Source organism: Festucalex cinctus, chromosome 5 (assembly GCF_051991245.1).
Source record: "Festucalex cinctus isolate MCC-2025b chromosome 5, RoL_Fcin_1.0, whole genome shotgun sequence".
NCBI classification, from domain to species: Eukaryota; Metazoa; Chordata; class Actinopteri; order Syngnathiformes; family Syngnathidae; genus Festucalex; species Festucalex cinctus.
This window is the reverse complement of record NC_135415.1, coordinates 9,789,178-9,814,030: the sequence shown is the minus strand read 5'-3', so window position 1 is coordinate 9,814,030 and position 24,853 is coordinate 9,789,178. Positions and strand designations below refer to the sequence as shown.

Sequence of the window (24,853 nt, the reverse complement as noted above, 5' to 3'; positions counted from 1 at the left end):
TTGAGATGAATCTTACAGCTGCCCGATGAATACGTTTGATTCCTTCTCATTGGATTGTGTCCATTTTCATCACTGATGTCATTTTTGTTAGTCATTGACATTTTCAGTCCATCGTCTCAAGGAATGGCTTCAGTTTTAGTTTTCCTTTCATTTTTGTCTGGAAAAAAGTTTTGTGATGAAAATGATCGCTGTTACAATTAAAGTCTGACATTTACCCCTTCTCACACGCACACACCAGTGTTTGAGTACTTCCAGGTCCACTGGGAGCAAATCGCTGTCTTGCTCAAAGGACACTTTGACACCAGGGGTGAGAAGGGAACCCACAACCTGACGGATGGGAGAGCACCATTCTACCACTGAGCCATGCCGCCTCATGAAGTTGAAGGTTGCAATGGTGAGGTCCTCGTCTCCAACAATTGATTGAAAAAAAAAGTTTGACAAGGCACCACAAGCAAAAATGTCTAACTGCCCGTGTGCCCTTGAGCATCAATGACAGAAGTGGACCACGGAGGGATGACGATGACTCATTGTGGTTGTGGGCTGCACAGTTTCCAGCCTGGCCGCATTGAGTCAGCTGATGGATTGTTGCTATGGCAACCGTGCTCAGGTGGGCCTCACTGTTGACCTTTGACCCCTTGCCTTTCTTCAAGTCGTTACACTTCCCTCGTAATCAAAGTCAACGAAAGGACCAACAAGGAGCTGGATTACAACTTGGTGACATCACAACTGTCGTTTGTGTGCGTGTAAGCGAAAGTAATCCGCTAATACTCTTAAGGTGCTTGTAAAGGTGTTTGTCGTGGGCGCGACTGTTGACGGCGCCGTTTTCTTCTGAGGTCGGATGACAGATTGATGAGCGTGTCCTTGTCATGCGTGTACGTCTTGATGTCTATTGGTGGGCGTGGTTGCCATGGAGACGCTGGTCAAGCAGCTTTCCCGCTGTCAACATCTTGGCTGGATGAATGTTATTGGTGAGTTGATTGATTGATTAATTTGTCGACACTTTTGAGGAAATGTGTTTGTGACCAGGCCTGCCCCGTCATAGCGCCGTCCCTGGAGGTGGATCCTAAAAAAAGGATTTGCACCTTCCTTAGGATCCACCTCCAAACCGAGAAGAAGAAGAAGAATGTCCGTTCGTGTAAGGAAGGTCACCAAATGCTAACATGATCTAACAAAAGTCGTCTGCTGCTTGGATGGATCTTTCAATTGAGATCAAGTTGAAGGTTGTTTTTTTTTTTTTTTTTTTTTTTTCCCCAGAACCAAAGAGCGCCTCCATCAATTGGCTGTCGTGTGGTCAGAGGGCGGAGCCGCACACGTGGAGCCGGATGTTGTGCGTCCTGTCCGACGCTCGCCTGCTGCTGCTGGACGACCCGGAGGTGAGATCACCTCGCGTCGCGTCGCCTCACTTCCCGCTTCCGATCAAAAAAATGAGTGACATCTCCATCTCAATGTTGTTTTCGTTCCGCTTTTGACATTTTTCAGGTTCATCCTTTGCTGCTGTCCGAGAGGGCGGAGTCTTACACTGTGTGGTTGCTAAGATACCGCCTCCGTGTGACCTCGGCGCCCTCTGACTCCGCCCACAAAGGTGCGCATGCATTTGATAAATGATGCGAGCGGTGAGAAGCACGTTGATTGTTTTGTGTTGTCGTGGCGACCGGGACGAGCCGGGGATGATGCTGGCGGCGTCGGGTCAGACATTTGCACCAAAAATCAACTGCGCTCAAGTTTTCAGCAAGTTTAAACTACAATCATTAAAAATTCATCCACTAGTACATATTGCCAATATAGATCAGCATTGTTGTAAAAGACTATTCTGCTTATTGTATATACTGTATTTTGATGACTTTGGCGATGGCCGGAGCGCGACACCTCTGCCTCGCAACCAGGAAATAAGCGTATGTAACAGTTCCTCCATGATCGCTTTCTTCTTTGGTACGTTCAAGCTTTCAAAAAAGAAAGCTGTTTTCTTCTTTGGCTGTTGCTTCCGGTCTTTCCAGTGCACTGCTGTTGATATAGCACCTCCATAATGGCACAGTGCTGTAACTGCAGTTAAAATGCATTCCTGTTGAGTTCAATCGATACAGTTGGAGCTGAACACTGTGTTGAGCGATATCAGTTTGTCAGGTGGCCGCCTCTTAATTTTGCAGACAGGAAAAACCCTGATCCAAGGCATTATAATAGAATGCACTGTTGTGGGGAATGTCACACCAGCCCAAATACCAGATTGACCAGCAACGTTGCAAGTTGCAACTTTTTTTTTTTTCTTGACTTTTGCAACCTTGGTGTAGTTCCCCCTCCGCCGCAAAGGAACCCATGCGATACACGTGGCGCCGTTCCGTCAGTGGTCCGCAAAAGTCCGTGCTCCTTTTTGGAATGAGGACAAGCGGCGTGGAAAGAGACGAGCGAGCGAGCGGCAGAGTCGTCCTCGAGCCATGACAATGACGGATTTGAATCCGCCGTTGTATTTGGAAGGCGTTTGCAGCAAATGGCCAGGTGAACGCTTGCCTTGCCAACGTGTCCGCTCGGCACCTTTTCCAGAGCGTCCCGAGAGAAGAGCCCGCCCCCTGAGCAGTGCCGCCTCAGACACGCCCACTGCCAAAGTGACGGTAGGCCGGCGCCGTAAGCTTGTGGCTCTTTTGGGTCCCGGCGTGTGGCTCATCTTCTTCTTTTTGCCACGCAGGCTTTCCTGTCCGGCAAGCTGAAGCGCTCCCTCGGCCGACGTGCCGACGTCGACGCGTACCACGGCAGGTAAGGAGAAAAATGCATTCGGGGCTCGGCAAACCTTTTTTGGAGTTGCGAAACTGACGTCTTCAAATAATGTCAGATTCGACTCGTCAGCCTGGCCTGCTGTATTCAATCAGCACTTTTTTCACCGCCACTTTTTTATTGATGTGTCTATTTTTGGACACATGAACAGACTCCAACATGAGGCAAAGATATTGACACTGAAAACTGGCCAATTTGGACCGATTTTGTACTTCATCCATCCATCATCTACCGCTTATCCGGGGTTGGGTCGCGGGGGCAGCAGCTTTAGCAGGGAAACCCAGACCTCCCTCTCCCCAGCCACTTCAACCAGCTCCACCGGCGGGATTCCAAGGTGTTCCCAGGCCAGCCGAGAGACATAGTCTCTCCAGCGTGTCCTGGGTCGTCCCCGGGGCCTCCCGCCGGTGGGACATGCCCGGAACACCTCCCCAGGGAGGCGTCCAGGAGGCATCCGAACCAGATGCCCGAGCCACCTCAGCTGGCTCCTCTCAACGCGGATGACCGAGCTTCTCACCCTATCTCTAAGGGAGAGCCCGGACACCCTGCGGAGGAAACTCATTTCGGCCGCTTGTATCCGGGATCTCGTTCTTTCGGTCACGACCCACAGCTCGTGACCATAGGTGAGGGTCGGAACGTAGATGACCGGTAAATCGAGAGCTTTGCCTTTTGGCTCAGCTCTTTCTTCACCACGACGGACCGATACAGAGTCCGCATCACTGCAGACGCTGCACCGATCCGCCTGTCGACCCCCCGCTCCATCCTGCCCTCACTCGTGAACAAGACCCCAAGAATCCAAGATACTTGAACTTCCGACTGAGGACCATGGTCTCGGATTTCGAGGTGCTGATCTTTATCCCAACCACTTCACACTCAGCTGCTAACTGCTCCACTCAGAGTTGGAGATCCCGGCTTGATGAAGCCAACATCATCTTCAAAATGCAGAGATGCAATGCTGAGGCCACCAAACCAGACTCCCTCGACGCCTCAGCTGCGCCTAGAAATTCTGTCCATGAAAGTTATGAACAGAATCGGTGACAGACAAAGGGCAACCTTGGCAGAGTCCAACTCTCACTGGAAACGAATTCGACTTACAATGTGGACCAAACTCTGGCAACGGTCGTACAGGGACCGAACAGCCCGTATCAGTGGTCCGGCACCCCGTACTCCTGAAGCACCCCCCACAGGACTCCCCGAGGGACACGGTCGAACGCCTTCTCCAAATCCACAAAACACATGTAGACTGGATGAGCAAACTCCCACGCACACTCGAGGATCCTGCCGAGGGTGACGAGGATTTTGTACTTCAACAAATAGTAAAGGTCCAAGAGTCAGAAGTTGTACCTGCACGTCATCACTTTATTTGTCGTAAGTAACAAAAACAAAGTAAAATCGGCCAATCCATCAACAAAATATCAAAATCCACATCAGGATAAAAAAAAAAAAAAAAAAAAAAGGGCCTGGCTGTAGTTATTACTCTGTTTCGATTAGCAGTTAGTTATTCCCTTCATGTGAATGACTTTTCCTAATATTTAGGAAAGGGATCAAATTAAAGTTTGATTTCTGTTGACATTTCATTTTCACACCATGACGATCAACATTCCCGGGACATCACAACTGTCTTCGCATTACTGCATGCTGAGCTATTTTTGGCTGCTTGTTTTGTGGCTTACTCATTTGAAGCCACTTCTTGCGTTACTCACTTATCAGCTCCTTTTTGACCAAATAGTTTTCCAAAAGTGACCTCATGACAATACTGCCGGTTTTTTGATCGACTGGTCTACGGCAAAAGACCGTGACAAACTTTATGCCCAAATTAAACTCTTCAACTCGCTCAAAACAGTTTCTTGGCAGACGGTGGCGGCAAAGCACTACTTTTTGTCTCAGGGGAACTCCTCAGTTCACTTGAAGCCCAGACGGCACCAAATGAGTACTTTTATGGCTTCGACCTGAGCGGAACAACAGGGAATAGCCAGGTGAGGTTTCCGTCCATGGCAGAAATTGGAGAAGAGTGAGCCCACTGTGGCCATGCACGAGTGGCAAAAGGAACCAAAATGGAGACTTTGGAGTGAGTGGGAGGCAAGTCTTATGTCACTTGACTTAATCGATGGCTGGTGGTGCATTGAAATGTTGCACATTTGTGCCATGGCCAGGCTGCTGTGTGGACACGACAGCAGCAGCAGAAGAAGCACAACACAAGATGTCGTCATGTGCTTGCTTGCAGCTTTTGCAGCTGCTGCAGCCTTTGGAAGATGGAGGAGAGGAAGTAGGGCAGCATCCCTGATGGGAGGGGCCGCGGCTGGAGCCGCCGGCATCAGTAGCTAGGAGACGTGCGCGCGCGCAGGCAGACAGACAAGTAGGCAGACAGACAGGCAGGCAGGCAGGATCAGCAGGTTTGTCTATCTTGGCTCCCGTTTGGCGGAGAGGAGCACGGCTGCGAAAGCCTCCGCTCCTCATCTTCCTCCTCATCTTCCTCTTCCTCCTCCTCTTGGCTCCCGCAGAATGCTTTGTGAGTACTTGCCCTCTTTTGTCCTCTGCTTCCACACGTCATCTGCAAGCGTGCGCCGCCCGCCACCTTTTAGCATAGCATGCGGCTAGGCTAGCTCCGCTTCTCTGCAAGGCGAAGGCGCAAGTCGACATGCGCGTGCGCGGCTGCCGCTCGGCCTGCCTGCGCGCGCGCGCGTTAGCATGTCACAAATTGCGCCTCTGCCTCCCTCCCTTCCTCCTCATCTATCCGATGCCACCTTTTCACAAAGGCGAGCTGGGTTCAAGTCAATGGAGCTTTCAGGGAAACTGCGACAGATGGACGCTCAACATCTCACGAGATGCCCCAAGAAGAATGGAAGCGCTCACATTTTGTCATCACTTGCAACCTTTTACACAAGCGTGTAATATGATATATGTGTAATATATACATAATGGTGTTCATTTGAAAATGCCACTGTTGGCTTCATTAATAGGCAAAAAAAATAAATAAATAATCAAACCAAATGTCCGATCAAATAATCAACGTCCATTTTTTTTTTTTTTTTTAATTATTTGACATTGTGCCTTATAGGAAGGCAGGTGGGCGAACTCGGTCCTGGAGGATGGTTCCCTTCTCCAACACACCTGATTCAGATGATCAGCTCATCAGCAGAAGCCTGATGATGATGATGATGATGCTGTTGATTGGAATCAGGAAATTTTTGACCCTCCACGACCGGAAATGCCCAGGCTTGAATCCTTAGACCAGGGTTCACCAATTGTTGTCCTTGAGATCTGAAAGTCCTGCAGGTTTGACATGTTTCCACCTCCAACACACCTGATACTGAAGATGAGGATTCTTATCAGGCATGCTGATGATCGGAATCAGGTGTGCGAGTGGGCGATAACATCTATCACCTGCAGGATTCCGGACCTCAAGGAATTGGTGAACCCTGCCTTCGAGCATTCACGAACACAAAAACAAACAAACCAGTCTGCACAAAAGATGCAGCGCCATTACTCGGTGTGCAAAAGACAAACGTATCCCTAAAAGCTAACCAACGCGTGCTGACTGGCATCAATGAAGTCCACAGCGCACGAGCTTGCTCATGAATGCACCTGAGTTGACTTTTTTTCAACTTGTTCTCACTAGCAGCTAATAACAATGTCACAAAGCAGCGTATCCAGTTTGCTTTACACATCAGGTGATGCATTGCAATAGCCATGCTAACCTGGCACATTCAAAACAAAAATTCTCTTCAAAACGTTTGACTTTCCTTGGTCCCCCCCCCAAAAAAAGTCACCCGATTTGACTCTTTCAGCTTAAAAAAAAATAAAAGGTCAACAAACTGATAGAAAGTTGTCCGCTTGAACTAACGAGGGATGACGTCATCTAGCGCATGATGCGTTCACGGCCCATGGGTAAAAAAACAGCATCCATCCTGTGAAGTGAAAAGAGGAGGACAGTCTTGTCAAAGCTCGGGCTGTTGTTGAGTGTGCCACCTAGTGGCAAGTGTGTGTAACAAATCCGTCCGGTAAGTGAAAGCAGGTGAGCGTCAAACAAGCTTCTTCTTGTCCTCGTTTATGTCCATTGTTTGTTATAAGTGACAAATGTCGGGAAGAAAAGCGTTCCCACGGTCGTCACGGTACGCGTGGCCCCGCCCAAACTAACTCAATGGGAGGGAGTCGGACGCGTGACGGATAGCAAAAGGGACGGATGTGCGATGCACCGACGCTTGTCTTGTGTGCAGGCGTGCCATGCGCGAGCTGCGCCACGCCAGCCAGGAGTCAGCGTTAGGCGGTGGTGGGGGCGTGGCCTCTCTTGAGCTGAAAATGGACCAATCGGTGATCATCAAGCCCGTCCACTCGTCGCTTCTGGGCCAGGACTACTGCTTTGAGGTCAGACGCGGCTCGGCTCGGCAGGCCGTTCCCGGTCGGCCGTCGGGCCCCGCCTGCTCTCACCCACTCTTTTGTCGTCGGGCACGCAGGTGACCACCTCGGCGGGGACCAAGTGCTTCTCCTGCCGCTCGGCGGCCGAGCGCGACAAGTGGATGGAGAACCTGCGGCGAGCCGTGCAGCCCAACAAGGACAACAGCCGGCGCCTGGAGAACCTGCTCACACTCTGGGTCATCGAGGCCAAGGACCTGCCCGCCAAGAAGAGGTGACGTGCAAACGCCCGCCTGAAAGTGACCAAAACCTGACTTTGACTTGCTGTTGCTCACACTCGACTTGAAATGTTCCACTTGACGTGGGAAGGTGAGCCTCGTCCCCAACAAAATGTCGTGCTAGAAGTTGTTTTGATTTGGACAAATATTTCAAAAAAAGCTCATTTTGGAGGAGCTAGCGCAATTTGTTTTTCTGACCGTTATCAAACGGTCAGAATGAAATATCGGAGCACGCCCAACAGCAAATTTACCAAATGAAAGAATAGACACTCTCCTTCCTTTGGGGGGGCGTCTGCATTTTTCTATCGTTTTGTAATTAGTAGTGGGAAAATGCTAGCTGGTGCGATGCGAGACTTGGCCTCGAAGGACTTGACTTGACTTGACTTGACTTGACTGAATCTTCCCCGTTTCCATTTGGAAATCCGAGTTTGGCCCTTTTGTTTTTCTACTTGTGATTTTTTTTTTTTTTGTTTGTTGGCGAGGCAAAACACTCCCATTTGGATTGGCGGATAATATGGCAAATCAGGAATTTGACTTGGCTTGCTCACATGGCAGATTTGGACTCCAGTCACATGACTTGACTTGAGTCTGTTCGCATCACGCTTCAAATTGCAAAACACTCGACTTGAGTTTGACTTCTTTCGATTTCAAGACTCGGACTCCAAGGACAGGATGTGACATGACATGACGTGACTTGACTTGATTTGACTTGACTCGGAGTCTTCCCATTTACATTTGGAAATCCGAGTTTTTCAGTTTTTCAACTGGTGATTTTTTTGGCAAGGCAAAATGCTTCCATTTGGATTGGCAGATAATGAGGCAAATCAGGGGTGGGCAAACTGGGCCCCAGAGGAGCAAGCTTTCCCACCCCTGTGCCCAGTCGTTTGACTTGCCGTAAAGATAGCGGGGACTCGCTCGATTTCCAAGTCAGTCATCGGCAAGGCGAGCGCGACTCAATCTGGCGCCTTGCAGGTACTTCTGCGAGCTTTGCCTGGATGACAGCCTGTACGCGCGCACGTCCTGCAAGATGAAGACGGACAACAACGTGTTCTGGGGCGAACGCTTCGACTTCGGCAGCCTGCCGTGCGTGGGCGCCGTCACGCTGCACATCTACAAGGACGCGGAGCGCAAGCGCAAGAAGGACAAGAGCAGCTACGTGGGCCTGGTCAACATCCCCGTCGTCACGGTGATGGGCCGGCAGCTGCTGGAGAAGTGGTACGCCGTCAGCATGCCCAGCACCATCAGAGGTCAGTCACGCCCCTCTCTATATGTTATATAGACATATAGACAAAAGTCGGCAACGTCCATCTCGATCACGACGCGTTGCCGGTATGAAAAAGTGCCAGAATGCGAGTGTTACATTCTATGGAAATAATTGATTTGTTTTCATCTAAAATATGTCCAGCAAAGGAAATGAAATTGCTTTTGAGCGTTCGCTAATGTGTTGACTTGATGTCATCCGAATGCAGGCAAGTCGAGCGTGCCGACGGTTCGCGTGAAGGCGCGCTACCAGAGCGTGCACATCCTGCCCATGGAGCAGTACAAAGAGTTTGCCGAGTTCATCAGCGCCAACTACCTGCTGCTGTGCAACACGCTGGAAGCGTCCATCGGCCTGCGAGCCAAAGAGGAAGTGGCGGCCGCGCTGGTCCACATCCTGCACAGCACCGGCAAGGCCAAGGTAGGAGAAGCTTGCCAGCGCGCGCTGACGCCGCTCACTCATCCGTCTGTCCGACCATCCGTCCGCAGGACTTCCTGACCGACTTGATGATGTCAGAGGTGGACCGTTACCGGGACAACGACCAGCTGATCTTCCGAGAGAACACGCTGGCCACCAAAAGCATCGAGGAATACTTGAAGCTGATTGGACAAAAGTACCTGCAGGATGCGCTGGGTAGGCCACACGCCGTCCGTCCGTCCGTCCGTCCATGCGTGCGTCCGCAAGCCAGACTGCACGTGTGCGTGTGTACAGGCGAGTTCATCAAAGCGCTGTACGAGTCGGACGAGAACTGCGAGGTGGACGCGTCTCGGTGCGCCGGAGCGCAGCTGGCCGAACATCAGGCCAACCTCAGGATGTGCTGCGAACTCGCCTTCTGCAAGATACTCGACTCGTACAGGTAGGACGCCAGCACGCACACACGCACGCAAACGTTCACCAAAGACGACCAAAAATGCTCACCGAAAGGAACTTTTTGCTTTTCCAAAACGGACCAAAGTTGCTGTAAAAAAACAAAACAAAAAACAGTAAGCAAGTCTGTCTCGTTTGTGCATTCAGTCATGTCATGACATCACAACACAGGTATGAACAGTTAATTACACCAAATGAGGGACGAAAAAGCAACATTTATTTTTCATCCATCCATCCATCCATCCATCCATCCATCCATTTTCTTGACCGCTTATTCCTCACAAGGATCGTGGGGGGTGCTGGAGCCTATCTCAGCGGGCAGTAGGCGGGGTACACCCTGGACTGGTTGCCAGCCAATCACATTTATTTTTTCATGTCACCTTGATTTAACCAGGTTGGTCCCGTTGAGATGAACTGATTGACTGGCCGTCATTTTGACTGAAGCAATCCCATTCGCTCCCAGCTGTTTTACTTGATTTGGACTGATTTTGCAAAGTCCAAATCAAAACATGCTATCATTGCTATCAAAACATGGAACCTATCAAAGGAAAAATTAAAGTCTCTTATTTCATCAGGAAAAAAAAAAGTTTATTTCTATTTCCAGCAATTCACATTAGAATATAGCTAAGTTTCATCATGAGTCACGAACCTGTTGAAAACAATGGCGAAAAAGAGCTTGTTGAAACATGACCAGGCTGATCTCTTATACTCTGCTGCCACCTTCTGGCTGGCTGTTGTAATAACTACCATTACTTTAAGCCACATCTTCATGTCAGAAGTTATATAAAAGCCTTCTGTATGCTGTAGCATAAAAAAAAACAAAAAACAAAACGTATAAATAAGTTTTTTTGCCAGGAGTGCAGAACAAAGTATTAAGAAAAAACGTATTTATACGTCTTTGGGTTTGAATGAGTTAAAAAGCTCTTCTTCAAGCGAGACCTGGCCAAGACAAAAAAAACAAAACAAAACACAAAGTTACACACGTACAATACACAAACGTGCCGACATCAGCAGGGGAGCAAATTGTGTTGCGTGACGTTCGCCCCCACAGGGTGTTCCCTCGCGAGCTGAAGGAGGTTTTTGCGTCGTGGCGGCAGGAGTGCGCCGGTCGTGGTCGAGCGGACATCAGCGAGCGTCTGATCAGCGCCTCGCTCTTCCTGCGCTTCCTGTGCCCGGCCGTCATGTCGCCGTCGCTCTTCGAGCTGACGCAAGGCTACCCGGACGAGCGCACGGCTCGCACGCTCACGCTCATCGCCAAGGTCATCCAGACGCTGGCCAACTTCAGCAAGTCAGTGCGAAAAAAAAAAACCCTGCTCGCTCGGTTATTCGCTCGCCGTGACCTGCAGCCGTCTCGTTCTCAGGTTTGGCGCCAAAGAGGAGTACATGCTGTTCATGAACGACTTTGTGGAGCGCCAGTGGAGCAGCATGCAGCGCTTCCTGCAGGAGATCTCCAACCCTGACGGACTCAATCACACCGGCGCCGGCTTCGACGGATACGTGGACCTGGGACGCGAGCTCTCCTGCCTGCACACGCTCCTGGCCGAGCTGGACCCGGTCAGTCGCCGCCCACCGTACTTGATTGACACGCGCTCGTTGCCATTGGCTGGAGGAAAAAAAAAAATGCCATTGGCTGGAGAACAGACAAATTCAATTGTTTGGCTTCTTCATTTAAGCCTTCACTTTTTACAATCGGGTGAGCATCCATCCATCCATCCATTTTCTTGACCGCTTATTCCTCACAAGGGTCACGGGGGGTGCTGGCGCCTATCTCAGCTGGCTCTGGGCAGTAGGCGGGGGACACCCTGGACTGGTTGCCAGCCAATCGCAGGGCACACAGAGACGAACAACCATCCACACTCACACGCACACCTAGGGACAATTCGGAGCGCCCAATTAACCTGCCATGCATGTCTTTGGAGTGTGGGAGGAGACCGGAGTACCCGGAGAAGACCCACGCAGGCACAGGGAGAACATGCAAACTCCACCCAGGAAGGCCGGAGCCTGGACTCGAACCCGGGTCCTCAGTACTGGGAGGCGGACGTGCTAACCTCTCACCACCGTGCCGCCGAGCATATTCCAACTTCCCAAAAAAAGATGATACTTGATAATGTAGTAGCAGTCGCAGTTTCAAAGTGTACTTCATCATCTATTAGTCACACAATGCCAAACGGACATTTTCACAAATGTATAAAAACCCTGGACGGGACACCCAAACAGGAGGACATATGGTCACCCGCATTTCTAATCTCTTAGCGACAGGGTAGAACAATAAGTGATCCTTTTTCTTTTTTTCTTTTTTTTTTCTCAATGTAACAGAAAACATTTGAAGTGCTTCATTTTGCCTCAAATGAAAATCAATACATGAGCACGCCACTGCCATCTACTGTAGTGGATGTGCAATTACATTCACAAGTCAACCCCATTACTTTTTGACGAACTCAGTTCAATTGGGTCAAAAATGGATCGAGCCAAATATTTTATTTGCTTAAGCAAAAATTGGGTTCAAATGAAATTCATAAGCCACAACCAAGCGAGCCCATTTTGTGGGTTATTCATTTGGCCCAACTTTTGAATAAGCCAACTGAATTGGGTCATCCCAACTTTTTGACTTCTTTAACCTGTGAAATCACGACTTATTATTTTTATTTATTTTTGGTGATAGTACATTGTGTCCTTTTTGAGCCAACTGTGACGCGAGTGCAGTCTCGCTCGGGCCTGTCTGTCACCATAATTCCACTTATCACTCAACAACTACATGTGAACAAACATTTGAAAGCAAAGTTTGTTGTGGCAGGTCCCGGTCAAAAGGTCACACACGGCACAGGCCAAACAAATTTCAGGTGTGCGCGAGCGAATCCTGCGTTAGCCAGTTGACCCTTTTCGCTGTGTCCTCAGTCGTGTCTGTGCAAGCTGAGTCCGCTTCCCCGGATCCTGAGAGACGTGTCAGCGGCTCTGGCCAACCCCGGGGGCGGGGCTTACCCCGGCGGGAAGGCGTCGGCCTCCTCGCCCGAGCTCCAGCAGCATTTGGCGTCTCCGCCGCCGCCACCGCCGCCTCTGTCGCCACCCCTCTCGCCTCCTCTGGCGCCTTGCAATCCCTCACTTGGCCAGCAGTGCGGCGTGGGAGCGGACGGAGGGTGAGTCGCGCTCGCTCGGCCGCATGGCACCGCTCGTTCGCAAATACGCACACCACACGCTTCAACTTGACAAAGTTAGAGCTTTTCCTTGCTCATGCCACTTTATTTTTATCATATTTGATATGATATTGGATCTAGGTGGGATCTAGAATATCCATGCTTTGAGAAGCTATACAAATAATCACCTGTCAAAATATTTGCTTTTGTTGGCAAATAGTTACACGGAAATTCTGAAAATATTCCCATTTATTATTATCTTACTGCATAGTAAACTGAAATTTCTTGTGGGGAAAATTTGCATAATATATATATATTTTTTTTTCCCCAAATGGTGAGTAAGAGCCATATTTCCGAATGTGATTGAAGTGGTTGTCAGTACGCCCTCCCGTGGACAAACTTAGCAACAACAGTTGATTTTTTGTGAAAAACTAGCCTTTGTGTTTTCCTGACGGGCCAGATTGGAGCAGCTGACGGGCCGGTTTTGGCCCACGGGCCGTACGTTTGACGTCTCAGTGCTCAGCCAAAGACAAGATGGCCGCCGAGCGAGACTTTTTGTATTTGTTTCAGGCTGGTGGACTTCACCAGGCTTCCGTCGCCCACGCCCGAAAACAAAGATTTGTTCTTCGTCACAAAAGGTTCCAGTCTTCAGCCGGCCTCAGGTGACCTTTCAACTTTCAGCCGCCCGTCGTCCGCTCATCCTCGCTGACCTCTGACCTCTGACCTCCCCGCAGGCCCGCGCGGCTCCCCGGCCCCGAGCTCCTCCTACTCGGAGCCCAACGACGACGCGGCCTTCGGGAGGGCGGGGCAGGAGATGAGCGCCGAGGGGCGGAGCCTGTCTCTGGTGGATCTGCAGGACTCCTCCCCCGCCGAGGCGGCAGACGACGGTCAATGGCAACGCCGGGCGGGGCTTCTGCCGCTCTCCTTCCAGAACCCCGTCTATCACATGTCGTCACGACAGGCGGCGCGAGCCGAGGCCACGCCCTCCGACGGCTCGCAGGGCGCGGGGGACGAGCGCGGACCGCCCGCCGCCGCCGCGCCCAAGCCCGCCTTCCTCACGCAGATGCAGGTGGGCGTGCCCGGGGTGGCCGGCGGCGGAGAAGAACAAAGCAGGAGAGCGCTCTCGGAAAACGCCACAAGTAACGTTTTGCTTTCCTTCTTCGAGGCTGCATGATGACGATGATGATGATGATGATGATGTTGATGATGATAATGATGATGATGAGGTCACGTTTGCGCTCATCCACGGGACGTTGGCACTTTCTTGACACGCATGCGTATCCTTGCCATCCGCCGAAACGTCCTCTTCCGAACGGATGCAGAAAGCAAGAACGCACGCACGCATGCGTGCTGCCGCTGTCGGAAGAAGTCTGGGCTGGGAAAAAGATGACATTTGGTGCTGGAAAACAATCGGGTGGGAACCTCTGGCTACCTCACGACACGATACGCTATGCGATGATACAAGGCTCACAATAACAATGATCTCACGATATGACAATACCCCGATTATCCATATATTGGTTATATAATAAATCCACGATAAAACCACTCAACATAAGACTTAGACTTGGACTTAGACTTGACTTTATTGATCCCTTTGGGATGGCTCCCTCTGGGAAATTTACATGTCCAGCAGCAATGAGAATAGATAATAAAATAAAAAATAATTCAGTCAATCAATAAATAAGGTTATTACACCAGAGACTGAATTAATAATAATAATAATAATAATAATAATAATAATAAAATAAAAAATAAAAATTCAGTCAATCAATAAATAAGGTTATTACACCAGAGATTGAATTAAATAAATTAAAGAAAGAAAATCGTTTCTTTTTGTATACAATATTAAAACTGGTGTCTTCCTCATACTGAGTACTTTAGTGTTTTTTTTGGGTTTTTTTTTATTAAACCAATACAAATGTCTTCTAAACTTTCTGTCAACCAATTTGTATCTTTTTTTAAACACTATTGTCATGCAACATGTCAGTTACATCGTCAATTGTTTTATTTTATAAACTAACACATTTTTTTGCGTAACATTGAAAAGTGAATAAATACAATGACTTAAATATCCAAACCAATTATCCATCCATCCATTTTCTTGACCGCTTATTCCTCACAAGGGTCGCGGGGGCTGCTGGCGCCTATCTCAGCTGGCTCTGGGCAGTAGGCGGGGGACACCCTGAACTGGTTGCCAGCCAATCGCAGGGCACACAGAGACGAACAACCATCCACACTCACACGCACACCTAGGGACAATTCGGAGCGCCCAATTAACCTGCCATGCATGTCTTTGGAATGTGGGAGGAGACCGGAGTGCCCGGAGAAGACCCACGCGGGCACGGGGAGAACATGCAAACTCCACCCAGGAAGGCCGGAGCCTGGACTCGAACCCGGGTCCTCAGACCTGGGAAGCGGACGTGCTAACCACTCGACTACCGTGCCGCCCCCCAAACCAAACCAATTAAATCAAAATTAATATTCCTGAGAAATTGTGTGCTTCAGAAAGTGGAAACATAAAATACGTTTTAAAATTGAAGATATAATCCACATTTTTCATGGAAACATATGCAAAAGTGAGTCAGATAAATGTCTTCCACAAGTCAAAGAACGCTGATGAGTCGTCTTCTTCGCCTGAAGACTTGCGTCCATTTCCCCGCCACTCTTATGAGGCGCTCCCTCTGGTGGCCCGCCAAGTCATTGCTCAAGAACAACAGAGCCGTTCTAGTGGCTGTATATGAAGGACAAATATCGCGATACTTGCGTAGGCGTATCGATAATCTATCGGGAGGAAAAGTATCACGATTTATCACAATATTGATTTTATCGTCACGCTCCTAGAAAACTAAATAAAAAAGATTTTCCGCTTGCGTCCAAGTCAAACTGCGACTGGCTTTTGCTTTCCTCACCTGGATTTGACACCTGTGCAGGTGAAAACCCAAGTCCAGGAAGTGAAAGTGACGGCAACAATTTGCAAGGCTTCCTCATAAGCCAATGTCTTGCATTTGTTCCTTTTTTGGCGAGTTGTCGGTGAGCAATCGCGATCCTTACCCAAATGGTGCCGGCGTTGCGGATTTGCGATTGTCAGTATGCTTCCGTCGATGATGTCACTGATGCGCTTCCGTCCCAGGTGGCGCCGCCCCCCCTCGTCAGAACTCTTCGGGTCCCCAGCGTCGCATCGACCAGCCGCCGCCGCCCTCCTCGGCGCCCCCCGCCGGGCCGCCGCGGGGCCGCACGCCGCCCGGCATGCTGCCCCCTCGCCCCGCCTCCGGAAGCATGATGTCGTCCAGTCCCGATTGGCCGAGCAGCGGCGGGCACTCGCGGCTGCGCCAGGCCTCGTCCTCGTCCAAAGGCGACAGTCCCGAAAAGCTGCGGCCCGCCAACAAGGTCGGCCTCCGTTACTGCGGCCACCGTCGGCCCGATCGGCGCTGACGCCGTCTGTCCGTGTATGCAGGCGCCGTCTCCGTGCGCGCTGGACCGCACGGCCGCCTGGCTTCTCAACATGAACTCGGCCTCGTCCTACGCCGACACCGAAGACGATCGCCATGACGACGCCTTAATCGACAAGGTAATAGCGATCTCCCCGCCGCCGGCCGTGAGCACGTCTGATGCGTGCGTGCGTGCATGCGTGCAGTACCAGCAGGACATCGCGCTGCTGCAGGAGAAACTGCGACTGGCGGCTCTACGTCAGGAGGAGTGCGAGGCCCGACTTCTGGTTCAGGACCAGCAGAACCAGCGCCTGCTGCAGGAGTACCAGGTGCGTGCGTGTGCTCCTTGCTCGTCTGACTGTCCCGCCGGGGAGGGAGGGACAACACACGCGCACCTTTTCCTTTGATTAGGGATGGAACCATGACTGCAGATTCACGTTGTCATCATGTTAGCATACGGAAACAAAAATGTTAGATGTTGAAAATCTCCTCCATTGTTTTCCATTTGAGCAGTTGCAGCAACCTCTGCTGCACTTTCACTTTCAGTTTTGCCACACCTGCCTTGAAAGTGACACGTGACCCATTGAACAATTTTCAGCAGTGGAAAATTCATATTGAAAGAATTTGATAACTTCATTGTTTTTCGTGTAAAATTAACATCTTTAAAAAGTCATTTTCTACTTGCTGTCAACTGATGATGACATCACCTGTGCTGTGTTTTCTGGGTTTGGTCAGGAAACTGAGCCATGGTTGGTCGTTAGCTACTTCCTCAGCACAGGTGATGTCATCATCAATCGACCGTTAGTAGAAAAATTACTATTTAAAGGTCTTCATTGCACATGAAAAAAAATGAAGTTAGCACATTAATTCTTGACAAAATATGAACTTTTGACTGCTGAAAATGTCTCAATCAGTCAAGTATTCCTTGAAGCTAATTGCTGCTTCACAAATGGAGCCGATTGACAAATGTGCATCAACAAGTCAGTGCGTCAATATTCCGTCTTGATCGGAATGGAAGTTTCTTTGCATCATGTCTGTAATTAGCATTGCATGGCCGACTCATTTACATGTAATTGCTGTTTTGAGTTCTATTTTGTATTGTGTAGAAAGTGCACAAGAGAAAATGTGGCCTGATGATGATGGACAAAATTTGTTGTAAGCGGCAGTTAGCACGCCCTTAAATCACTCAGACCCACGACAAGAACTCTTTTTTTTTTTTTTTTTTGACTTTGTAGAAAGCATTCTTGTGTTTTTATATGGTGCCAAAATTGTGCTCATTTTGTGCATTGGCGACTTTTGATGACGGCAGTAGCAAACGTTGCATGTGATATTTTTTGTGTTGCTCATCAGGCTCGGCTGGAGGACACCGAAAGTCGACTGAGGCGGCTGCAGGATGACAAAGATCTCCAGATGAACAGCATCATCAGCAGGTTGGCTACATAGCGTGCATGCGCGCGTGCCAAGTAACGACCTTTGACCTATGCAGGTTGATGGCGGTGGAGGAGGAGCTGAAGAAGGATCATTCCGACATGCAGGCCGTGGTGGACTCCAAAGAGAAAATCATCGAGGCGCAGGTTTGTCAGTCCGTCCGTCCATCGGTGAGCCCGATCCGCTGGTCGACCGATGCTTCTTCGTGTGACCCTCCATCAGGAGAAGCGCATCGCCACCCTGGACGCCACCAACGGTCGGCTGATGGCGGCGCTGGCGCAGCTGAAGGAGCGCTACGGCGTCACGTCGCAGAGGAACGGCCTGTCGCCTAGCAACACCTCGTCCCTGCAGATCACCGAGAACGGCGAGTTCCGCAATTCCGGAAATTGTTGAGACGTCCCGCCCGCCCGCTGATCACTGCGAGTGGGAGGGGCACAAACACACACGTCTGTCTGTCCAAGATGAAGTGGAAGTTGTCCGCTTCAGTGTCTGACGTTTGCGCGCACGACTGCCGGATGAGGAGACGACTCAACATTTGTTTACATTCTGATCGGGCGGGAAAGGTGAAAGCTGACAACAAATCATATCGCTTCTTCCTTTCAACACATCAAAACCGCATTTGCTTTCTTTCCCAATCCCATTGAAAGTAGGAAACAGTTTTGTCCGTATTCAGTAAGAACCAACATTTTGTAATTTTTTTGTGGGGACGTCAAAGCTAGCCTGGCAAGCGGAAAACATTTCCTGTCTGCACGAAAAAAAATAATCTGGACAGGCCAAAGCGAAGCGTTCAATCAAGCTTCTTGGTTTGCGTGATGTGTTGCTAGGCAATGGCACACTTGTCCATTTCATTGCACTTTCAATTTGCTTTGAAATGAACACAAAGTGGAAGCTTTCCCTTCCAAAGTCACATTTGCCTCCTTTCCCTTCCTGGCAGTCAGTTGTCTGACATCACATCCACTCTGATTGGTTCATTCCCCACCTGGCAAATGCCCTTGATGGCAATGGGACTCCATCACTACTCCAGTTGGGATTTTCCCACAAATGAGTAAACAAGCCCTCTGACCTTCACTTGCCTCCAATTGAAGTTGTTTTGACTTGTTGAGAATAGATCAGCAGACACCAGCTTGAATTGATTCATGCCAATTGTCCCAAAAAAAAAAAGAAAAAAAAAGCCACTTGTTTGGGTTAGTCCCAAGGACAACATGAGTAGCACACTATTTTGGAAGAAAAAAAACTCAGTGATGGGACACTTTAAACTACCTTAAACAGTTTGAAGTGTAGCAAGCATTTCATATTGTTTAAAAATGAAGTGTTGAATGGGGACATCAAGTTTGCAAAAGCAACATTTTTATTCAACGAGATTAGAGTCCTGTCTCAACATGTGTCTAATTGTAAGCAGTTCAATCCACACGAGCGAGCGCTGCACTTTGGCCAGCAGAATGTTCCCAGATGCGACTTGCAAACATGCCATTGAGCCAACGGCTCTTTTGCGTCTTTGTCATAGCTCGTTAATGTGCCATCAAACACGTAAGTCCAATAAAGTCCGGCAGCATCAAGGACTCTGCTTCCCATCTGGCGCGAAAAAAAATGATCACACCATTGACGACTGATTGATTTTATTGAAGCTGTTGAAAATCCAGCCATGAGTCAGGCCTGCTGCATGCGATCCGCCTTCCAATAGTCTTGCTCCCAACCCAGGAACCAGCCTGTGAAGGTTGGCGGTTCGAATCCCTGTTGGACGCTCACCACAGGGGTGCGCGGGTCTCTATGGGCCGGGTCGCTTTCCAAGTATCTGGAAGCTGCGATGGGGGAGGGGTTAGAAGCCGTCACTTCCTGCTTTGGCCACCACTTCCCGTTTGGCTTACCTGAAGCAAACGCATCCCTTTTCTCGTCTTCGTGCGAGTCCTGACCCAGCCACACGAAAATCTGCGAGCACGGCACAAACTCAAACTATAGCCACAATTAATAAAATAAGTACAACTACAAGAACATTTGCTAAGGGGGGGGGAGGAATAAAAAAAATAAAATACAACTAAACAAGATAATGTGTGAACATCCAAAGCTGTCAAACAGTCAAGGTACCTGGAGGTCATTTCACATATTTGAACTTCCCCCCCCCCCTTGCACTCATTACACACTACAAAAAAAACTAATCAAAGTCCCTCTAAAAACTAAGATAAATGAGAAAAAAAAAACTGAACGTCCCATTACTTTATTTCATCACATTGTAAAGATATTTTCAGATGAATATGTGAAGCAACAGCTGTTATTAATCCAGATTAAATCTATTAAATTTAGAATGTTAGCCACCTAGCTATCATTTGTTTTATTTGCATGGACATGCAAAACAATTCTTTCAAAGTCTGAAGGAACGCATCCGCTAAACTTTTCATTCCGTCATACAGAAATGATCCTTGTTTTGTTTTTGTCACCTAAGAGATCATTTCAGTCAAGAGCAACTTAAAAAGCGCTGGCCGGTATCAAATCCTGGTCCAAGAAGTCCAAAACCTGCCACAGATTCTTCTACTCAAGCCAAGTGGTGTTGAAAGGGGAGTGACTGACCTGCTCCCAGGCATCCAAGAGCATGACATCATCGGGATCCAGATCTTGCTGGGTCAGCTCGCCAGGAACCTCCTCCATCTGAAGACCACAACAGAGCCACAGAGTCCATGCGGGGCAAGCCCAAGCCAAAAAAATAAATAAAAATAAAATCAGTGGCAACTGACCAGGAACTTGCCCGTCTTGTTGGAACAGGCAAACAGACGAGGAGGATGTGCCTCCATCTGGTCCCGACGCCGGCCGGACTGGCAGTAGTCCCCTCGACCGCCCAGCATCGACCAGAAATCCTCTAAAACAGTGGTGTCAAACTGAATTCCGAGGGCCGCAGCCCTACAGGTTTTTGAGGCCTCCCATTTTCAACAGCTGATTCATATTTAAGCTCATCAGCAAGCTCTGCAGCAGCCTGATAATTATCCTGATCGTTGAATCAGGTGCATTGGAGTAGAGAAGCCTAGAAAACATGCAGTGCTCCAGCCCTCAAGAACCAGATCTCGACACATGTGCTCTAAAAGCATGTTTGATGCCGACATCGTCATAGTCAGCTAAAATTTAAAAAACAAAAAAACAAAAAAAAGTCACCTTCCTCGTGTCCTTCGTCCACCTGGATGGGCGTCTCCGCCCCCAGGAGTCCGGCCAGACATCGGGCCCCTCGGACTTCGGCCGACCCACCACCGTGACCTTTCCACATCCAACAGCCTGAAGGAGATGCCAGCAGGAAGACGTCGCCCGAGTTGAGGCTGGAGGACGACGCCCTCACCTGGTGGGACGGAGGAAGCATTTGCCAACATTTCAAAACATTAACGTGTTCTCCAACCCCCACACACAAAAAAAAAACAAAACAAAAAAAACATGTTTGGTCTGTTTAAAAGAAAAAAAAAATCAAAGAAAAAAAAAATCAAAAAGAAAAGAAAAAAAAGATTTGTTGAGGGGTAGTTGTGCACATTTTAGATACCTCCCTCCTACAACACAGGTGATTCAAATGATCAGCAAGCTCTGGAGAAGCCTGAAAATGATCTTCAGCTGTGTTGGAGGAGGGAGACCTTGAAAACATGCAGGACTGCGGCTCCCCACCACCAGAAATGCCCGTTTTTGTTGGATCTGGATTGAGAAAAGTCACCTTGTAGGAAAAAAAAAGGTCCGATACCACTTCCCCCACCCCCCGATTGATAACAGTAGCAGTAGGCATTGATACCAAGTACAGAGACCACTAGGACCTCAAATAATTTGCCCCCAAAAGCAGTGACTGCTGATTTTAAATCAAGACCTATATATAATCAAACTACTGTAGTATTTCTCCCTTCAGATTGCGTGAAATGAATTTTCTATTCTTAGAAATTCTCCTTTTTAAGTTCCTGATGGTCAAATGGCCAAAGGAGGCTGCTTGCAAAATTTGCTGTCCATCCATCCGTCTGTCTGTCTGTCTCTGTCCTCACCTCCACAGCTCTGGTGTCTCCAGCCACGTTGGCTCGAATGTGGAAAAGGCGCAGACGGGCCGGCTGCGTTAGACCCCGCCCTCTGGAAGTCCCGCCCTTGTAGACTACCATTGGCTGGCCACCAAACAGGCTGATCAAGTGGGCGGGCTCTTTGCCCTGGACCACACGCACCTGCCGACAGACAAAAGTGGAGCTGGAGGTGCGACAGTTGCCCTGGCCGATGGCATCCGCTCACCTGCGTGGCCCCGCCCCCCAGTTCTTCATCCAGCTGAACCGCCAAAATGGCTGAGACGGCGCGCTCGTCCTGACTGGATTCTTCTCCTTGCCTGGGTGACAGTGGTGGGGTCAAAGGGCACCGGAAGAGACTGGGAGGGGAAAAAAACCCAAAAAACACCCTGGCCATGCGTCCCTTTTCTTGCCCCGTTACCAAATGTAGATGATGCTGCCGCCTCGCTGGTTGTGATGGTAGCGGTAGAGGATGATGTAACTGTCTCCGCCCCAGAACTGGCCCATCATTGACGAGTCCACCTCAACTTTGTCCCGCCCCTCCACACGCCACACCTGCGCACGCACACGTGTTGCAGTGAAGGCAGACGAGCACGTGGACGTCCAAGTTCGCACCTGCTTGTCGCCGTCTCCCGCGTCCAACATCCCGTGCTGGGCCGCCATGGCTTCAGATTGGTGGAGAGACGCCGGGTCAAACGGGACCTGGCCAATCAGAAAGCAGATACCAGCCCGGTCAAGCCGTCGGCAAGGAAACAACTTTGTTGCTCACCTTCTCAATCCGATTGGACAGATAGGCCGTTTCCATGCCAACCGTCTCTTCAGGATGGCGCCAGTCCTCAAAGAATTGTTTGAAGAGCGCCGTCTCCCCGTGCTCGGGAAGGACCTCCACCTAGGTCGGGGGGGCGGGCCTCATGCGGGGGTTGCGCAACAGCCACTTCCACTAGGTGTGTGCGTGCTTACCTGCGTGTGTGTGGGGTAATTCATCTGGTGGATGAACTGCTCAGAAAGCTTGAGAACGGCAAGTCGCTCCTCCGCGTTTGCCGCCTTACCTGCGCCAGAGCGCACACACACACCATTCAAAAGACGCACACACGCGTCATGCAATTCCGAGCGATTGGCGGCGCGTGAACCTTTCCACACGTAAATGCGTCCGTTGCTTCCATTGTCCAGGATGAAACAGTCGCTGGACAGCAAAGCACTCTGGGAGAAGGGACTGCGCTGGGCCACCACCTCCACCTGGCCGTCCGCGTTGGACACCTGGCGAGCAACGCCCGTCAACCTTCACAAGCAAACTTTCTGGCGGCGATGCGGCACCATTGCAAAGGGGTGTCAAATTCCGGTCCGGCAAGTCATAACTCCAACACACTTCGACTTCAAACTACAGCCCTCGAGGGCCCAAGTCGTGCAGGTTTTGGATTGTTTCCCTCCTCCAACATACCCGATTCAAATGATCAGCTCAACAGCAAGCTCTGATGACAATCCTGTCAACTGGAATCAGCTGTGTTGGACGAGGGAAAGTTCTAATGCCCTCTGGGACCGGAATTGGACAAAATTGTCACAATTTTTCCACCCAGAGACGTCACGCCATCGCAAAAAAGTTTGAACCAACAATAAAAGATATGTAAGCCTAAACCCGACTTGAAGGCATGAAAATAAGAATTACTTTGTAAAGCTTCGCCAGGTTCCTGTTGCAGGCGTCCATCTTGCTGTCGTCCACTTGGGCTTCCGGAAGTTCAGGTTTGTCCCCCAGCATCTGAAGGCGGAGCTTAAACGAGGTCAAAGGACTCGGCACTCGCCACGTTCCGCTTCTCACCTCAGTCATCTTTGCAACCTCTGTGCCGTCGTCGCAGATCAGCAGCGAGGCCCGCCCACAACGCTCGTTGTCACGGATACCCTTGGACACCTGGCACGCATTTACCTACGTTCGTCTCTTCCTGATGACGTCACCATAATGATGTCACTACTCACCATGGTGGCCTTCAGCTTCTCAAAGTGGTTACTATGGCAACCGGACCACTGGATGATCTCCTGGTGGAAAGACACATTGAAACTTGCTCCCCAACGCTCGCGCGTTCACGTTCACGTTCACGTTCACGTTCACGTTCACGTTCACGTTCACGTTCACGTTCACGTTCACGTTCACGTTCACGTTCACGTTCACGTTCACGTTGCGTCACACCTTGCCCAGGTCAAGTATGAAGGTGTCCCCTGTGTTGAAACTGTCCCAGGTGAGGGGGACTTGCATAGCCCTGACAACACGTCGCCCTTTGACCTGCAGCAGTCTGCTGACGTCCACCTCGTTGGTCTCCACGTGTTGGAATCCTGAAGCCACGCCCCCCTCCTGTGAGATAACATGCCCACCAGATGAAGACACTTGGCTTTGTTGCCGCGGTAACGACTGTGCTCCACTTACCAAGTACTTGAGTCCCACTTTGAAGTATCCCAAGAAAGCGTTTGATTCGTGACCCTGGACTTCACGGTATTGGACCGGCTCCCCCTGCAGGAAGTCATCCATCTGGACAGTCAAGATGGCCGCTGCCCCAGCCTCCTCCCTGGAACATTGGCCACCTGCCGGCGCCCAATCAGAAGAGCCGACGGGTCAGACCCACTCCCGTCCCCTTTGTGGGTACAGCGGGCGGCCATGACGGCACCTTGCCAGTAGTGCAGTCGGTACTGCAGGGGGCACTCTGGCCGCCGGCTGTTGCTGTGGAGAACCAGGTAGGCGTCACCACAGTAGAAGGAGCCGTGAAGACTCTGGGGAACGGGAACCGGCTCCATGTGCTCAACCCTCCAGACCTGCAGACCCGCCCGGAGACCCGCACGCTCAAACTCGGGGTGGAAGGCCATCACCTCACCTGCAGGGGGCGCAGACATAGCGACTTGGCAGTTGGCAACACTGCGCTACTTTTTCATTTCTTCAATCGACCACCAGAAGTCGTTGTGGGGAGAACTTTGAAACATTCCAAAAGATCAATTTTTTCTCGGAATTAATTATTCCAAATGCTTCAATGTTCTATTTGTGCCATCCTGAAGCTAAACAACGTCACAGCATGGCCCAAACACATTTTCTGCCCACTTGCACGTCTCTGATACACAAACAAACACCGAAACAAAAAAAATCGAGCGCAATGAAACTTACATACAGGATGTCGGTGAAGGGAAGAAGGAGGTGCGTTTTGCTCCCGTCATTTAAATGGTAGGGGGCGGGGCCACAGATGAAACACACGTGTGAATATACACGGCCGCACCTGCAGCTGATTGATGACGTCATTTCCTCGTCAGCCTCCCATCAATGTCCAACGCACCGGAAACAGCATTTCATAGTAAAAGTCGTTTTTTTCCCCCTTTC

General features: G+C 50.0%; 2 protein-coding genes across 5 annotated transcripts; one reads left to right on the top strand and one right to left on the bottom strand.

The window, feature by feature from the left end:
- The first annotated feature begins 795 nt into the window (after positions 1-795).
- LOC144018670 (disabled homolog 2-interacting protein-like) lies at positions 796-19,811 on the top strand. 3 transcript variants are annotated; one of them, XM_077521108.1, is made up of 22 exons: positions 796-968; positions 1,255-1,373; positions 1,480-1,582; positions 2,536-2,603; positions 2,678-2,745; positions 6,978-7,125; positions 7,215-7,387; positions 8,364-8,638; positions 8,861-9,069; positions 9,138-9,282; positions 9,361-9,505; positions 10,568-10,804; positions 10,878-11,070; positions 12,412-12,650; positions 13,218-13,309; positions 13,382-13,786; positions 15,781-16,037; positions 16,105-16,218; positions 16,285-16,407; positions 17,429-17,508; positions 17,565-17,652; positions 17,729-19,811. In XM_077521108.1, exons 1-22 carry the CDS (start codon positions 908-910, stop codon positions 17,897-17,899), a joined length of 3,513 nt encoding a protein of 1,170 aa, XP_077377234.1. In that variant the 5' UTR covers positions 796-907; the 3' UTR covers positions 17,900-19,811. The 3 variants fall into 3 exon arrangements, with proteins under 3 accessions (XP_077377234.1, XP_077377233.1, XP_077377235.1); XM_077521107.1 differs by having other exon boundaries at positions 9,138-9,505; XM_077521109.1 differs by lacking the exons at positions 796-968; positions 1,255-1,373; positions 1,480-1,582; positions 2,536-2,603; positions 2,678-2,745 and adding an exon at positions 4,617-5,269 and having other exon boundaries at positions 9,138-9,505.
- LOC144018674 (gelsolin-like) lies at positions 19,106-24,799 on the bottom strand. 2 transcript variants are annotated; one of them, XM_077521115.1, is made up of 19 exons: positions 24,644-24,799; positions 24,156-24,359; positions 23,918-24,072; positions 23,684-23,845; positions 23,473-23,532; positions 23,318-23,407; positions 23,168-23,257; positions 22,635-22,761; positions 22,465-22,553; positions 22,274-22,393; positions 22,120-22,206; positions 21,926-22,059; positions 21,734-21,824; positions 21,499-21,669; positions 20,645-20,822; positions 20,233-20,354; positions 20,069-20,146; positions 19,372-19,432; positions 19,106-19,305 (listed from the first exon to the last, which is right to left on the bottom strand). In XM_077521115.1, exons 2-19 carry the CDS (start codon positions 24,349-24,351, stop codon positions 19,154-19,156), a joined length of 2,163 nt encoding a protein of 720 aa, XP_077377241.1. In that variant the 5' UTR covers positions 24,352-24,359; positions 24,644-24,799; the 3' UTR covers positions 19,106-19,153. The 2 variants fall into 2 exon arrangements, with proteins under 2 accessions (XP_077377241.1, XP_077377240.1); XM_077521114.1 differs by having other exon boundaries at positions 24,648-24,708.
- Positions 24,800-24,853: the final 54 nt, after the last annotated feature.